General features: G+C 42.9%; 1 protein-coding gene across 3 annotated transcripts in view; it reads right to left on the bottom strand.

Moving 5' to 3' along the window:
- NELL1 (neural EGFL like 1) overlaps positions 1-16,933 on the bottom strand; it is an 821,103-nt gene that overhangs the window by 742,851 nt on the left and 61,319 nt on the right. For all 3 annotated transcript variants that reach the window (XM_003781182.2, XM_003781183.2, XM_003781184.2), the window contains exon 3: positions 2,466-2,616. In XM_003781182.2, the coding sequence (XP_003781230.1) occupies positions 2,466-2,616 (151 nt within the window). The remainder of the gene's footprint in view (positions 1-2,465; positions 2,617-16,933) is intronic.

Below are 16,933 nucleotides of genomic sequence, written 5' to 3'. Positions count from 1 at the left end.
TACCTACTGTGATAGCAGCCATTCCACATGCTTCTTACCTGCTGTGGGAAGCTCTTCTCTGCTTTTATTGAGAATATTTGAAGATCTACATTATACTCTTAGGCATATATATGGCCCTCATACCAAGGAGGCCGTCACATCCAACCCCACAAGGCCGAGGGGGCATGGACATAGCCTTTCCATGATGTGAAGCTGACAACTGGCTTGACATACAACCATTGGAAAATGAAGACATGCACCTTCGCCTACTATACTTCAAAGTTACATCTTTGAAGTAACTTCTAACTCTCATAGACCCAGAAACAGCCAGCTTATAATACTGAGAACATCCCCCTAAAGCAGTGGTTCTCAACCTGTGGGTCAAGACTCCTTGGTAACAATGAAAATATATTGCGGCCTTAGGAAGGTTAAAAACCACTGCCCTAAAGGATCAGAATCTATCACATCCTTTTGAGGCTAAGAGCAAACTTTAACCATTAAAAAGAGACAGCAGATGATTTTCACAGCTTCCAAAAGTCTGCCTGGAAAGACCCTCCGCTCCAGGAAAATCACTATGTGCACTGGCCCCCAAATTACATTTCCTTACATTTCCTCACCTCTGTCACTGCACACGTTTCTGCCACTGCTTCATATACCCTTCTTCCCTGCCCTGCTGGACGCTGCCCAGTCTTCAAGATAGTCATTCTTTTTGTGTGATTTTCCTTAACCACTGACCTAATGTACCAAATTCAGTGAATGTCCCACCCTGATATAATTTCAAAATTAGTTACACACTCCCTCAGAACACTATTATTCACTTATTATTAGCTATTTTTCATTCTTTAGCTTTTCATGTGGTCATGCCTTGCTTCCCACGTTGCAAAAACTCTATGTAAATCCTTAGACGATTTTGTTCCTTTGATTTCCCTACAAAACTTGGCACAGCCCCTAGAACAGAGCAGGTGCTTCATAAATATTTTCAATGGACTAATGTAGAGGAAGCTGATATTAAAAGATTAAAATGGTTTAGGTTACCTAATAATTATTGCTTAGGGGTATTTCTGAGAGCAAGAAATAAATGTTTGTTATTATAAGACACTGAGATTAAAGGATAGCTTTTTCGATAATGTAATCAGAGCAATGATGAGTAACATACTCCCAAATCCTCAAAGAATTTCAATTATAAAAAATGAAACATTAGGAAAGATGAAGAGTATAAAGAGGAGTCTTGCTCCTGCTATGCTTTTCTGGGATCTGCCGGGCCATTTTCATTCCAGAAATGAGATCTCAGAAAATTTCATATTACTTAAAGAGTTCCATAACAGAGTGGTCTTCCTCAAAATTAAAGCCCTCTATAAACAATGTTCAACTCAATAATAAAGTGATCTTTCTGAAATTTAAAACCCACTACCTATGGGGACTTTGGTCTAAGTTTTCAACGCAAGATTCAAATTTTGCAATGATGTGGCTTCTACCTCCCTCTGTTACCACCCCTCAGTGCCCAGCACAAGCTCTCATCCTTCCCACACACAAACATCTATGTTCCAACCACTTAGCCACACAAATGACCTTCTTAAAAATCACAGTAACTGCTTTTTGGAATGTTGTTCTTTCCGTCCCTTACTCTTTCCCATTCAGCCTATCAAATATTTACTCACTTTTCCTCGTCTCCATTCAGCCTGGCAAATAGCTATTTACTTTTTTGTCCTTTAAACAGCCACTTTCCTTTTCTGAAACCTTTCTTGGCTGCAACCACCCTTAGTAGAATTGATCCCTCTTACCTTTCTTCCCCAAATACAATCTTCTATCTTTGCATCTACAGTACCTTCTGATACTGGTCTATCTTCCTTACTAGCTTATATAATCCTTGAAATAAAAACGCTGTCACTGGAGGGTGATTGGTGGGACCACACCTATGGTCCATCTTACAAGGGCACATGTGAATCTTTCTAAATGTAGAATACAAATGTCTTAACACAATAACTAAGAAAATGCCATGAAGGCTATGTTAACCAGTTTGGTGAAAATATTTCACATTGTATGTAAAACCAGCACACTGGACCCCATGACTGCATTAATGTACCCAGCTATGATTTAATAAAATAATAATAATAATAAAATAAATGCTGTACTGTTCACCTTAATAATTCCACATAAATACACAATACATGCTTGTTGAAGGTCATTCCATATTGTAATTAATTTGCTTGATGGCCTAAACATGATGGATAGACTACAGTTCTATATGAAGTCTAACAGAAGACAGACAAGAAAGTGCCTCATGAGTGGCCCTTGGAGGGCAAATCAGAAAGCTACTTTGCCCCAAGCAAACGCTTACTGCAAAGGAAATCCACTGATATGTTCAACAGAAACAAGGACCGTGCTAGCTACATGTTTCCATGGGGCTTTAATCTCTAAATTCTAAGGCATTTTGTATAGTCCATTAACTCTGAGGAGACTTCCAAAAGGAGAAAGAACCTTCTTACCTGTGTTCCAGTTCTCGAATGGACAGTATTACTCCTGAAGTCGACGGCTTCTGCTGTACAGTGGCCAAAAGCGTGAATTCGCTCTTGTTCCGGAAGAGCTGAATTAATTTCTCACTCACGTGAGGGGCTGCGTGGATCTCTCTTTCTGTATCTAGGAGTCAAGAAGGAAGAGCAGGAGAAACAGTAGAGAAGAGGGAGGGGAGAAAAGTGGGGAGGAAGAAGATAGAGAAGAAATGCAGAAGGAAAAAGAAGAAAGAGCCCCAGTTAAACTGTCACGTCCAATGCAAGGGTCCTTTTCAAAACGATGTAGAAATGAGTATAATGGTGATGGGTGTGTTACTTAGTTCAATGTAAGCATTTCACATTGTATATCAGAGCCGTACCCCGAACCCCATAAATGCATCAATGTGCAGTTATGATTTAATAAAAAATAATTTAAAAAAAATAAAAAAGGTGGATGGGGGAGGGAGAGTGATTGGTGGGGTCACCTCTCTGGTTTATCTTACAAGGGTACAAGTGCATCTTTCTAAAAGCAGAGTATGAATGTCTTAACTCAATAACTAAGAAAATGACATGAAGGTTATGTTAACCGGTTTGATGAGAGTACTTCAAAATGTATATGAAAACAGCACACTGTACCCCATGATTGCATTAATGTACACAGTTATGCTAGAAGAAATAAAAAATTAAAAAAATTAAAAATAATAATAAAATAAAATAAATAAAAAATAAAACCACATGCTAAAAAAATAAAATAAAATGTCCTGTCCAGAAGATCCAGATTGCCCTTTTCCTGTTCCCCCTCCTGTCAATAGTTTTCATTTGGAGGCCCCATCCACTGCTCCCTCCAGCTGCATTCATTCAATGCAAATCCCAGAAATGCTCCGTCACCAGGCCCACTTGTCACTCTGACAAGTTCACAGTTGGCCAGACGGTGATTTTCTCACAGGAATTTTGACAGGACACTGAGCAATTCAGTTTTGCTGCAAACAGATTAAATTGCTGTAAATAGGGCAAGAGGCAGTCCGAAAAAGGAGGGTCCAAAATCAGAGAATCTCGGGTCTAATAAGACCCACCTGCTACTTCGGCGGCCTCCAATTTCACTCTCCCCACGGACCCGGCTTCCTTCTCCCACAATGCGTATAGGAAACCTGTCCTTGCCTTGTACCTAGCAGACATTTACCAGCGTGAATAATGCCAGACAACTCTGCCATTGCTTAAAGAATAAATACAAGGCATGTTTGTGATCCATAAGCGTGCCTGGAATTTCTCCATAAACAGGCAACGGGTGATTTTCCTCGTGAAATATTTATTGAAGTCGAGGCCAATTCAGCAGGCCTAGAGGTGTGAGCCCAGCTAAGCCTGCCCCTGGGTGAGAATGTTTCTTTCTCCACCCTCAGCATAATGAGACACATCCATCACTCCATCCTTAGACGCACTTGTGTCATGATAAACTAGGTGTTTGTTATCTCCTTATTTTATACTACACTTCCTGGCATCAGAAAAGGCCACTAAGGGAGCAGCGTTAGAGAAAATTATTCAGAGGATGATAAATGGGGTGTTTGGTGGTCCCCTCGCAAATCCTGACCCCTTCCTCTGACTGTATGATAACCACCAGGTTACTTCTTCAGGATGACACGAGAAGCCTTTGAAAAACATAGAATGTCAAAGGACGGATGACCCATGCCACATCCCAGACTTGTACGGGGACCCCGAAGAATCTCATCCTGAAGAGCGACTTCTAGAAAGGAAAGAACCCTGAATTTTGGAGACTCAGTCTTCCCATCTGCCTAACGAGGGTGTGGAGATGTAGAGCAGTGGTTCTCAATCTTCCTAATGCCACGGCCCTTTAATACAGTTCCTGTGGGCTGTGACCTGCTGATCTAGAGACTTCCCACCTTACTCTTCTATAAGTCTTTGAACTGCTGCTTCAGGTTCATGGCACAGAAAAGAACAGCACCAGTGTTTTTCCAGCCGTAAGAGGGCAGGCTACAGATGGCAGGAAGCAAAGTTGGCTCTCTTCGGTGGAGGCACCCAACCCAGGTAGGCCTTTCCCCCACCGTAAAACCTACCTGTACAAAACTCTGCTATTTTGCCCAAAGAAAGAACGGCCTTCACTACTTTACTGGTAAGTGGTCTTTTGTCAGCTTTTGTCAAGGGCTGAGATAAGAGATAACCATTAAAGAATGCTTCCATGCTTACTTCAAAATCCCAGTCACAGACTTCCCAGGACAGTATTCAAAACCTATGAAGTGTATGAGCAAGTCACTCTGTGAACTACTGAGTATTAGCAAATGTTGGTTAATATCATTTTTTATCATCATTACTGCTAGGCAAAGATCCTCCTAATAAATTCCACCTAAAAATTTAGTGTCAGAAAAAATATTTGACTTGAGATTAATTTATATGTTTCCCTTTTTCCTTCTTTACTGAACAATTAGGAATCTACTGATTGGTAGTGGCTGCCTGAAGAGCTCGTTTCGAGATTCTGAAACGTGGGCCCAAAGAAAAGAGCATGACTGGTCTCCAATGCCTGCTGGAGGAAGTGGGTATGAATCACACACATCAGGTATCCTCACCTCTCGCTCAATTCTCCTGAGTGATACTATCTAACCCCATGGCCAGTCATCATTGGCCTCAAAATCTATATCTGCAACCCTCTCTCTTAAGCAGCAGAATATATACAAATATATACAATTTCCTACTTAACAACTCCATGTGAATGCCTACTAAGCATTTCAAAGCCTAAGTGCCCACAATGGATGCTTTCTCCCCCAACTCTCCATTTTCTCGGAGTTCCCCAGGAACACCTTGTTCATCAAGCCAAAAAAAAATGGAAGCTGATGTTTTGATTCTTCCCCTTTTCCAGTCTTGACACCTAATCTAAAAGCAAGTCCTGTGGGCTCCCAGATCTAGAATCTTCTTCCCAACTCCAGTCTTACCACTCTCCCTCGAGCCACCATCCTTGCTCCCTAAGACACCTCCAGTGGTTTCCTAAATGGTCTCCCTGCCTCCACACTGCCTCCTCTTCCCTGTTCCCCATTCTCCACACAGCAACCAAAGTGCTCTTTTTAAAGCATAAGTCTGAATCATTCCAGCCTCCTGGTTAAAATGCTCCAATGGCTTTATAGGATAAAATGAGTCTCCTTAGCATGGCCTGCAGAATCACGCCCAAATGGGTTCTTGCCTTCTCCAATCCATGTCATACTCTTCTCCCCATAGCCAGAGGAGCACACTAAAACACTCCTTCCTCCTGTCTTTGTGTCTTCCCTCTTCCCACCCTCTCTTCTCTCTCCTACCCCTTCATGTGCCTGACGTCTCCTCCTTCAGCTCTCACTGCGAATGCAACCTCCTGGCCACTCTCTCCAAAGCTGCCTTTCCCTTAAGGTCTCTCTCCCACGCCACCCTGGTTATTTTCTCCCTATAACGTATCCTAAGATAGGTGTTGTGATTCATTTATTTCCTTCCTACCATGATCTCACTTCATGGTATTTTCTTTCTTTCCCCACTAGCCTGTAAGTTCCATGAGGGCAGACATATGTCTGTATTCATTGTGGTAACCACAGTTCTTTGTCTGGTACAAAACAGGGTCCCATAAAGACGTATTAAATTAATTAATGTATTTTCCACTTATTTTCCTCATGTATGATGTTATTTCAAGGAACCACATATGTGACAGTCGGAATATAGTACAATATCATTTGAAAGACCAGGAGGATAAAAGGGTCTTTCTCAAATGCCAATGGCTATCAACTTTTTTTTAAATGACATTCGGTGATCAATAAGCTCTTCCTCTTTGCAGAACACCTCACCTGATGGTCTGATCCAGGCCCACTGCGCTCTGCCCACTCAGTCCTCGGAGGAAACAGAATTTTTTTTATGCTGGCTTTTCTCATTTCTCTTCATAAATGATTGGCACACTGAAGTAAAGCGCACTTACCACGGTGAAATGCAGGAAACATCTATTTTGATACTTGGAGACTTTACCTTCTCATTTTCAGAAAAACCCTTTCAAGTAAACATTTATCAGAATTCAGCTGCTAAAAAAACTATAAGAAAGTAATTCTACGTCTTTGTACAACACTGGACAAGGTTTCCAAAGACCGAGACTACTCTGAGTTTTGCAGATCCCTCACTGTGTGACTTCAGATAAGAGACGACGCTCCGAACCTCCCACTGAATATTGAGAGGAAGGAATGCCATGATCTCCTAGTTCTTCCCAAATCCCAACATTTCATTTCTGTTAATCACTCGATCCTGCTCCTAGTCACATAGCAAAAGAGGGTACTGTGGTTACTTTCCCTCTATAAAACATCCAGATTCTATCATTTTTCTCCTCTGCTGGTTTCTCAAACCAACATAAAACATAAAGTTGTCAATTACTGAAAATAGTGATATGTCACCTACTTTGCAGCAGCCTCCTTTTTTCCTAGCACTGAAAGAGCAACCAATGGAAACCAATTAGGAGAACCTATAGAGAACATTATGCTTCCACAGTCGACGACTATAAAGTTTGCCAGATTAAGAATATTCGGTTCTGCGAGAGAGAACAAGAAAAACAAATGGGATGGAGAAAGCTCCTAAGAAGTGTTAAATACAGATAGCAAGTTAGAAGCCTGTGAAACGTGTTAAACATAGATCGAATAAACAGCACGTAAGTGTGTTGAACACAGATGAAAAGGACTGAATAGGAGTGTTACTTACAAACTGAATGGGGTGGGAGGACCCAGTCACAAATCACCATGTACAAATCACACCACCTTCAGAATGGCAGCGATGTCATCCCGAAAACCAACACCCACTGCTGACATCCATTTAGTTCCCATTCTAGACCCATGTGTACTGTCCCTAAGAAAGGCTAATAAGACCCACCACCACTCACCTAATTAACTGGTGAATTACAGCTTGGCCAGGATTACTTGCCCCTGAGTATTTCCAAAAGGGGAGGTCAGCGGATGAGCAGTTTCTGGAGCCGGTTCCTAGAGCTGCTCATCTGCTGAACACCCCCCTTTTTGTTAACCTCAGCTCCAGCCTTCATAACCAAACCATCATCAGGGAAGCTGATGCACCTAAGAGAGAAAACTGGACACCTGAGTGATGCATAACTCAAGAATCGGTGGGCTAGCCCTTCCCTGGTCCTACACGTGTTCACCTACTCCAGCTCTTCCTCCTGCTTCCCCCTAAGTATTTTAGATTGATTGAATAAGCCAGGGGGTGGGGGGAGGGTGATGTATCTGAATTTGGTCTCTTTGTGAGACTTTACGTGTCATGACCTATGGGAGTGTACTCGGAAACTACCAGTGCATCAAGGTAATTTCCTACACAACCACCACTTAAAGTGAACGTTTCACATTTTCAAGAGGTAGGGGGAGAATGGCATTCCGAATAGTCAGAGGCTTTGCATGATCTAGTTAAGAAGTGCTAACTCAGCAGCAAGGGTTACGTGCTTTTTCTTCCCTAGGATAAAATAGCTCTACCTAATTATTTTTTAAGAAAGACTAGAAATGCTAATATGATGATTAAACATCAGCACAAAAAGTGTTCAGAGAAGATGGAAAATACCTACTCTGTCTCCAATAGAAGCAATTCCATTTCCCTCTTCCCTGACGTACAGAGTAAGGATGACGGTGAGTTTCTACAAGCATGCACCTGTGCTTCCCTTGTGCCAAGCCCCACGTTTGGCACTGGGGAAATGAAAGTAAAAATAGTTATCCTGCCTTGCAGGATAGATGCTAAGCAAGACGTTTTCCTTGTGATGACAGTTCTAGGGTAGAACAGTGCACAGAAAAACACAGGAAGCCCATGGAGATGGGGAATGACACCATAGAGGACGTATCATTGAACCTGACTCTAAAAAGATGACTAAGCATTTACCTGGCAGGAGAGGGAGAACCGGGCATTCACTCCAGGGTCACCATGCGCATGTGAGTACTCACGTGTTTCACATCACCCTGGCATTTTTCTTTCTCTGCAAGCCTCTCTCTCACCAAAAGTTTAGCGGGGAAAGCATCTACTTAATAGAAAATTGGAGGTAATTCTGAGGTCCCTGACTGTACCAGATTAGCACAAAGCAAAATCCCACTGCTGCATCAGCTGGGATCGGTGAACTTGGGTAGCAAGAGCAGTAGCAGCCAGAAATATGTAAAAACCAGCACACCATTACAGCCTGCCTCCACCTCCACTGACGGAGAATTCAGGCAACATTTAAACAACACTGAGCACCTCCAAACACGGCAAACTCCGGATACTAACATGGCACATCCTTCTAGTCCGGGCCCCCCTTAAGCTCAGGATAAGAATGGCCCCAGAAGGTAAAGCAACGCTTGTTCATGTAAAATGGCGGTTGGCTTCACATTTCTAAGTGCAGAGGAAACTTTTCCATTCAGAACTGCCATCCACAGGGGCAATTCCTGGCGTGGGAAGATGGGAGGGAGGCCCTCGATCCACTGTTAGGTCTTTACGGCTCTTCCTTGAGAATGTCAGATGTTATCGATCCAAGCAGCTTTCAAAAAAGCAGAAATCACAAGCAGAAAGTAGTGGGGGCACCAGGAGACTCCCAGCTGATGTGCAAGGAATTTCCATCTCGACTAACAAGTTCATAATAACATTTCATTACACTCTCAGCTCCAGCAGCCAGGACAACAAAAAGCAAACAGGGGCCTCTTATTTCAGTGCCAAGTGTAGGGCTGAACACGGGTCAGGGTTAGGGTTAGGTTTGGCCCCCGAATGGAGATGCACATGTTCTCTCACTTACAATAACTTTAGGGGGAGGCATTATTATTATTGCGCCTACTTTATAGATGAGAAAACAAAGGCTTACAGAAATGTCCTAAAGGACACTGGGCAAGGAAGTTATGGCTGCGATTCCAATCTGGCAAGCTGGTTCCAGGACCTGCACTTCTCACTGTATTTCATCCAGTATTTGCCAATATGTGTGGTCTCAGCACTTGGCGCACGGGGAAGAGGGACAAATCCCCATCATATAACCAGTGCCTGGTACTTCGTATTCACCTAGTATTTATTGAATCAACAACTGAACAATCTATGTGTACATGCCGTACGAGGTAAGTATCTCCCTTTTACAGGTGAAAACACTCAGGCCCAGTGACATTTAAGGGTTTGGCCAAGGTCACACGGCAGGCAGTGGACATGAAATTGACTCTTGCCCTAGCGAAGTCCACTGTGACACTGCACAGCATTCACCTGGTGCCTTGCTTGTCTGTCATGCCCCTCTCTGTTCTCTCTCCCACGACCTCACTCCTACAACCCGATACCACAGCCCCCGTTCCCTTCTCCAGGGACCATGTTCGTCCCCACCTGGTACATCCCCAGCCACAGCAACCTCTCTCTTCTTTCCCTCCTTTCTCTGTACCAACCATAAAAGGGCCTCAAGTGTTGGTTGCATTAATGAATTATACCTTGACTCCAATATCTGGACCATAATACCCAACACACTTATGTAGTATAAGAAAAGAGGTTTATAAAAGACACTCAAGTATAACCCAAACCTGTTGAAAAAAGGAGCATTTTGTAAAACTGAGCTGCCTAAGGAATAATAAAGCTAGCGTAGCATCCCCAACTCCTCCAATAGGGGACCAAACCTAAGGAATCCTGGGACACATGGTATTAATCAATTTTTTATAATTACTATGTGACTCAATCAAGAGATTCCGGTACCCCCATAATTTTACTAATGAAACAGGCACTGTAAGGCAGCTGAGCTCGTCTTATGAATGTTTGACAGTACTAGTAAGGAAAATCAAGAAATTAACAAAGTATAGCCACTGTCTCCGCACTGCCACTGTGATCCACCAGTGCTCAGGATGCCTGTCATCCCCTCCCCTCTGCCCCTGCCTCAGTTAGAAACACGGGAATAAAAGGAAAGGTTAAAAATATGAATTCCAGCTCCATCTGAATTACAAGTCAAGAAAACAAAAGCCAACGACTGATGCTAAGATTTTTGTAATATGATGAAGAAGGCCTTGTTCAGCCAAGAAGCTATCCAACAGTGGAGAGTGGTTAAGTAAATGAGGATAAAGGCACCCAGTGGGAACTTATGTGTAACCTAATAACAACAAAGGTATCAAAATAACATAGGAACTCTCCAGGCAATGGTGTCAAGCAGGTACACATTGTGTGTACAGCATTATATCCAGTATATAGAAAATTTATTTAGTGATGCATAATGGACAGATAGGAATAGCCTTTGATCAAAATGTTAGCAGCTGGGAGCCACATGGGCAAAGCTTTTCTTCTTCCCACAGGTCTGACTTTTTCAAATCTTCTGTAGGAGTTACGTACAGAAATAACAATTTTTATGGTAAAGTATAAGAGTACACTATAGAAACAGGGGAGAAACGAGAAGGGCATCCTACCAAACAAAATAAGCACCAGTCACCTGGCTTTCAGGCACCTAACTGCTCTTAAGTCAGGGAGGACAGCAGGTATATTTGACAGTAACTGGCAGCCAAGCCCCCTCGTGTCATTTTAATCCACACGGATGGTCAAAAGCCCAAGGGTGTTCTTACTCTATCGCACACAAAAATCAATGCACCAAGTGTTTGTGGGTGCAGGTAAGAACATTGCTGCCAGCAAGGGGTGCTGTCCAGACTCTTCGAAGGACATGAGGGCACGCCTTGCCCCTACCCTCTTCTAATTCATCATCCATCCATCCATTCATTCTTTACTGTAAAAATCTTTCCTGAGCACCCTCTGAAGCAGGCACTGTGGATATAAAACTGACCAAGACACATCTTCTATCCACAGGGGGCTAAGTGTCTAATGATACAGACACACACATAAATGAATGGGGGTTCAGGTGCTCAGCCCAGAGACGTTAAAAGAGTGTCAGTGCTTACAGGGCATCACAGTCTGGAGCAGGAGCAGAGAGGGTCTCAGCAGGGACCTGATCATGGTTAACTGCTCAGACTCTGAAGCCTGGCTGCTCGGTTCATACTCCACCTTCACCTCTTATTAGAGGTGTGACCTTGGGCAAGTTAATCTCTCTGTGCCTCAGCTTCATCATCCGTAAAGTGGGAATAAAATTATACCTGCTCCATGGGGACAGTATAAAGATCAAACTCCCAAAACACTGTCTGCCACATAAGAAGCACATGACAATTGTTAGCGTAGTTGGAATACAATCAGGGCAAGCCCTAGGCCCCACTGGGTGGGTGAAGGACCAACCTGTGCCACCAACCACCATGACATGGGAGCCCTGGTGCTGCAGCCGGACTAAAGTAAAGGCCCAGCGTGTGGTTGGTTATGACTGTGTCCCGGGAGGAGGGCATCTGGCAAGTGAGCAGGGGCTGCCAGCCACGGTTGGAGGCATGATTAGTGGTCAGTTCTAATTCTTCTGTTTAAAAAAAAAAAAAAAATTGAAAACTGAGCAGAGTCCATGTTGCTTCTAACTATTCCAATCTGGGTCCAACCAGCCAACATCTAAACAGTGCCCAATTTTTCCTTTTTGCTGGATGCCATGCTATGGACTTTAATTGTAATAATTTAGTTCTCACAATAGCCTTGTGATGTCAGTATTACTATCTCTGTGTTATAGATGAGGTACAAAGCAGCACTTTACTAAGAATTCTAGCTGGAATCCAAACTCGCATCTGTCTCAGGCCAACCGCAAGGCCCCAGTGCCCCTCGGCAAACATCTCAGGCAAACCTGTGCTTGAATCCCAGCTCAACTCAGTTTCCTTTCTTTATTCATGAGTTGCCTCACCTGTAACACTCGCTTTCAGGGCTCAGTAAGGAATGAATGAGAGAATAATGAGAAATGCCTAATAGAGAGCGAGTGCACTCCCTGAGGACATTTCGGAGAAGCTTTGAAAAGACAACCCATAAATCTACACACTAAAGTCTGAGCTTTAAAATTTTCCAAGCATGTGCATACACATGACCATATTTCATACTCATGAAAACCCGTTGCATAGGTGCTAATAGCCTCACTTTTTTAAGAGCAAGTCTCACTGTGTGCTCTGAATAGAATGCCATGGTGTCCTAGTTCACAGCAACCTCAAACTCCTGGGTTGGAGGGATCCTCCTGCCTCAGCCTCCCAAGTAGCTGGGACTATAGGCACCCACCACAATGCCTGGCTAGTTCTTCTGGTTTGTTGTTGTTTTTTTTCCCCCAAGGGGTGTGGGAGGAAAACCTGGCCTGCTGAACCAGCAAGTCTGGAGGGACCATACAGTTTTTCTATTTTTAGTAGAGACAGGGTCTTGCTCTTACTTAGGCTGGTATGGAACTCCTGAACTCAGGTACACCACCCACCGTGGCCTCCTGAAGTGGTAGGATTACAAGTGTGAGGCACCTCACCCTGCCTCATGGCCTCACTTTAAAGATGAAGACTCTTTGATTTGTAAAAGATAAGTGGGAAGAGCCAAAATCCCACCTCTAGCAAGCAGCAGAAACGTGTTCTCTGACTTCAACTATGCAGCTCTTTCTATATATTTCTGCCTGGTTTCTCTAATCCCCAACATGAGAGAATTATGAACCTTCTCCAATCCACTCCAATACGTGGTCTCTCCTAACTAAGGGACATCCCCCTCCAACAGTCTAAACTGCCCCACATATTGGGGATACAACCTCCAGCCTGCTTAAAAAGTTTGGAGTGGTGGGCTGACATAATTATAATTAGCACCCTTTTCTGCAGCCCTAATGCTCAGGCACGAAAGAGACATTTGAAATGCTGTGTTGGCCTCGACCTTGCCACATCTACTCAGATTCACTAGTAAACAGTAGGGCATTATGTTCCATTGCCAAGCTGTCTAATTTATGATTACTCATTATAAATCATTTCTCCATGTTGCTTCAAATGCTGTTTTTCAAGAATAAAAATCTGCCTGCATTGAAATTCACAGTGATTTTAATATGCAAACCTCCTACAGAGATGATGTCTCATTTTAATTATTGTTTCGGTTTAATGGGTTTTCATTAAATTAGAGGATGGAGCAATTACTAGGATGAACAGCTAATGTTTCAAAGGTAAGCTCCCATGGCTCTGTGGGCAAAAAGACAGTTGTGATGTGGAGAAGCAAAAAGCCACGCTTTCTAGATCAGCTTCTATTCGGCCTCACAGAAGATAGCACTGGCTAATTTTTCCCCAGTTTCATGGCCTCCCAGTAATATGCAAACAGCTCTAAGCATGTGTTTACAGCTTAGAGGTATCTTGGGGCATCTTAATCATATAACTTTTCTATCAGGAATCCAGGCTCTCCCGTCATCAGACGAGAGAGTGTTCTTCAAAGCCCACAGCCTGCAAAGTGATATGTCAACCCCCAGGAAAATACTCGTGATGAAATCGTCTTCTCTCACACACACAAGTAATTTAGTTGGTTTAGTGGATTAATGTCTGACTGTCCACCCCTGGGAAATTGGTCCAGCTTCAACATAGAATGCAATAACCAAAATCATATTAATTAGCAAACTGTCAGAGGCTCACTGAGAAATGCCTTCGGTGGCCTCAGCAATATTTCACCCCAGAAACTGCGCAAATTTGACACTTGAGGACCAACAGGGCAGCATTACCTCAGACAGAGGTGAAGGAATGAATGAGAAGTAGGGAATGCGTGGGGGTGAGAGGTACAGTCTGCCTTAGTGGGGTCCCTGCGGTCAGAGAGGAGGGACACAACTCAACACTACAGGTGGCAAGGACTCTATATGGCAGAACCTGTGCCCGGGGAGTTGGAGGGCACTTAGCAAGCTTCAAATGTGTCAGTCTTTCTCTCTCACTGGGCCAAAGGAGGGACAGAGGGAAGGTAGAGGGATCCTTCCAGGAATAATGAGTCTATTAGGTTAGGACCAGCCTGGCTACATGGCATGCCAAGTACATAGTGGAAGAGCCTCTCACCTTGCTATGGAAAGGAGGGGGAAAAAGAAATCTTCCCACAACTGAGAGGAGTTATAAAGCAACACTGGTGGCAGGTAAACCAGCAGGAGCTAACACCCTCGCTGTTCACCATTTCTGATGGGAATAATAATTTGGAACTCCCCAATGTAAAGCTTTCGTCTCAGCTCCTTTATTTCCACTGTCCCCCAAAAGCACATCATCAGCTCTTAGATCACGTGCATTAATCTAATTACACGCCTTGTTAGCTAATTAGTTCTGGAGTCACTGCTGGAGAGGTCTCCCTCACTATTTATCTATCTGTGGCGGCCACAGGGCATCTGTGCTTTCAGGCTCCTGGGAAGCTGCACAGTTATTGGCCCTTTAACCCTGTGATCGAGAGGGCCCGTGAAGCTCTCTGGACAGAGAACAGGTCACCTGAAACTCAGGCTTTCAACAAAAGTGCCACAAAATGTAAGCACGTGTTCAGAAAGGAGGCTGTTTTTTCTTTCTTTCTTTTTTTTTTTTTTTTTTGACTTGCTGTTTTTCTTTGAAAACTAACCTCCCTTTTAGGGATTTTATTCTGACTGTATTAAACATTAAAGTCACCCTTAAAAAAATGAATCATTGAAAATGCTGCTTACTCCCTTTGCTCAGAGACAGCTGCTATCTGGCGGCAGGATCTCTCTCAGCCAATTTCCCACCTCCACCCTTTCAAACCAGAGCCTCTGACCAAGGGCTAAAATTACAATCCCCATTTATAGAAGCTTTTTGTAAATAAATGAAAATGTTGAAAGGGGAAAATTGGTCTTTGATCATTGTTGTGAATAATTTGGCTCTTGCATGTCCTAGGGTAACAACACTAAGTCAGTTTTCAGTGAATTATTCCTTTGGTGCATTAAATTGGGTCTTCATAATTATTCCTTTCAAAGGGTGCCTGTTAGGCTCTCAAGCAGTCTGCTTTACTGGGGTATGATTTAACCTAGATGACGGCTACGCTTTTCAGGTCCCAGAACTACCCACACCAGAGTGGTTGTAAGTTCATCCTTGTGCATCCCCAACTAGGCTCCCTGTGAGCTCTCTTGAGCAGGGGTCCTCAAACTTTTTAAAGAGGGGGCGACTTCACTGTCCCTCAGACCGTTAGAGGGTCAGACTGCGAGCCCCAGGACGAGTTGACTGCTAAGCAGGACAGGCAGCGGCGGCAAAAACACCCAATGGGCCAGATAAATGTCCTTGGCAGGCTGCATGTGGCCCGTGGGCCGTAGTTTGAGGACACCTGCTCTTGAGTATAAGGCCTGGGAAAGGGCTGGAGGAAAGCCCAGCACAAGAAAGAGGCTGGTGAAAGATCTCTATAAAGAGAATTATGAAACTCTAAGAAAAGAAATAGCTGAAGATGTTAACAAATGGAAAAACATACCTTGCTCATGCCTGGGAAGAATCAACATTGTTAAAATGTCCATATTATCCAAAGCAATATATAATTTTAATGCAAAATCCCTATTAAAGCTCCACTGTCACACTTTAAAGATCTCGAAAAAATAATACTTCATTTTATATGGAATCAGAAAAATCCTCTAATATCCAAGACATTACTCAGAAATAAAAACAAAGCAGGAGGAATTGCACTACCAGACCTCAGACTATACTATAAATCAATAGTGATCAAAACAGCATGGTACTGGCAAAAAAACAGAGAGGTAGATGTAAGGAACAGAATAGAGAATCAAGAGATGAATCCAGCTACTTACCATTATTTGATCTTTGACCAGCCAATTAAAAACATTGAGTGGGGAAAAGATTCCCTATCTAACAAATGGTGTTGGGTGAACTGGCTGGTGACCTGTAAAAGACTGAAACTGGACCCACACCTTTCACCATTAACTAAGATAGACTCTCACTAGATTAAAGATTTAAACTTAAGACATGAAACTATAAAAATATTAGAAGAAGGTGGGCAAGGGACTTGAATAGAAATTTCTCTAAAGAAGAGAGGCACATGGCCTATACATATATGAAAAAGTGCTCTCCATCCTTAATCATCAGAGAAATGCAAATCAAAATTACTTTGAGGTACCACCTAACCCCAGTAAGATTAGCCCATATCACAAAATCCCAAAACCAGAGATGTTGGTGTGGATGTGGAGAAAAGGGAACACTTCTACACTACTGGTGAGAATGCAAATTAATTCATTCCTTTTGAAAAGACATCTGGAGAACACTGAGAGAACTAAAAATAGGCCTGCCATTTGATCCTGCAATTCCTTTATTAGGTACATATCCAGAAGACCAAAAATCAAATTACAACAAAGATATTAGTATTAGAATGTTTATTGAGCCCAATTCATAATTGCTAGGTCATGGAAGAAGCCCAAATGTCCATCGACCCATGAATGGATCAATAAATTATGGTACATGTACACCATGGAATACTATCCAGCCCTAAAGAAGGATGGAGATTTTACCTCCTTTATGTTTATATGGATGGAATTGGAAATGTTCTTCTTAGCAAAGTATCTCAAGAATGGAAGAAAAAGTATCCAATGTACACAGCCCTACTTTGAAACTAATTCATAGCTTTTATAGGAATGTCATAACCTAATTATAGCCTTAGAATATGGGAAGGGGGTGGGAGGGGGAGAT

The sequence above is a fragment of the Otolemur garnettii genome, unplaced genomic scaffold (assembly GCF_000181295.1).
Source record: "Otolemur garnettii isolate 467f Iridium unplaced genomic scaffold, OtoGar3 scaffold00001, whole genome shotgun sequence".
NCBI lineage: Eukaryota > Metazoa > Chordata > Mammalia > Primates > Galagidae > Otolemur > Otolemur garnettii.
The sequence above is the reverse complement of the archived record's forward strand: the minus strand, read 5'-3'. Positions and strand labels throughout refer to the sequence as shown.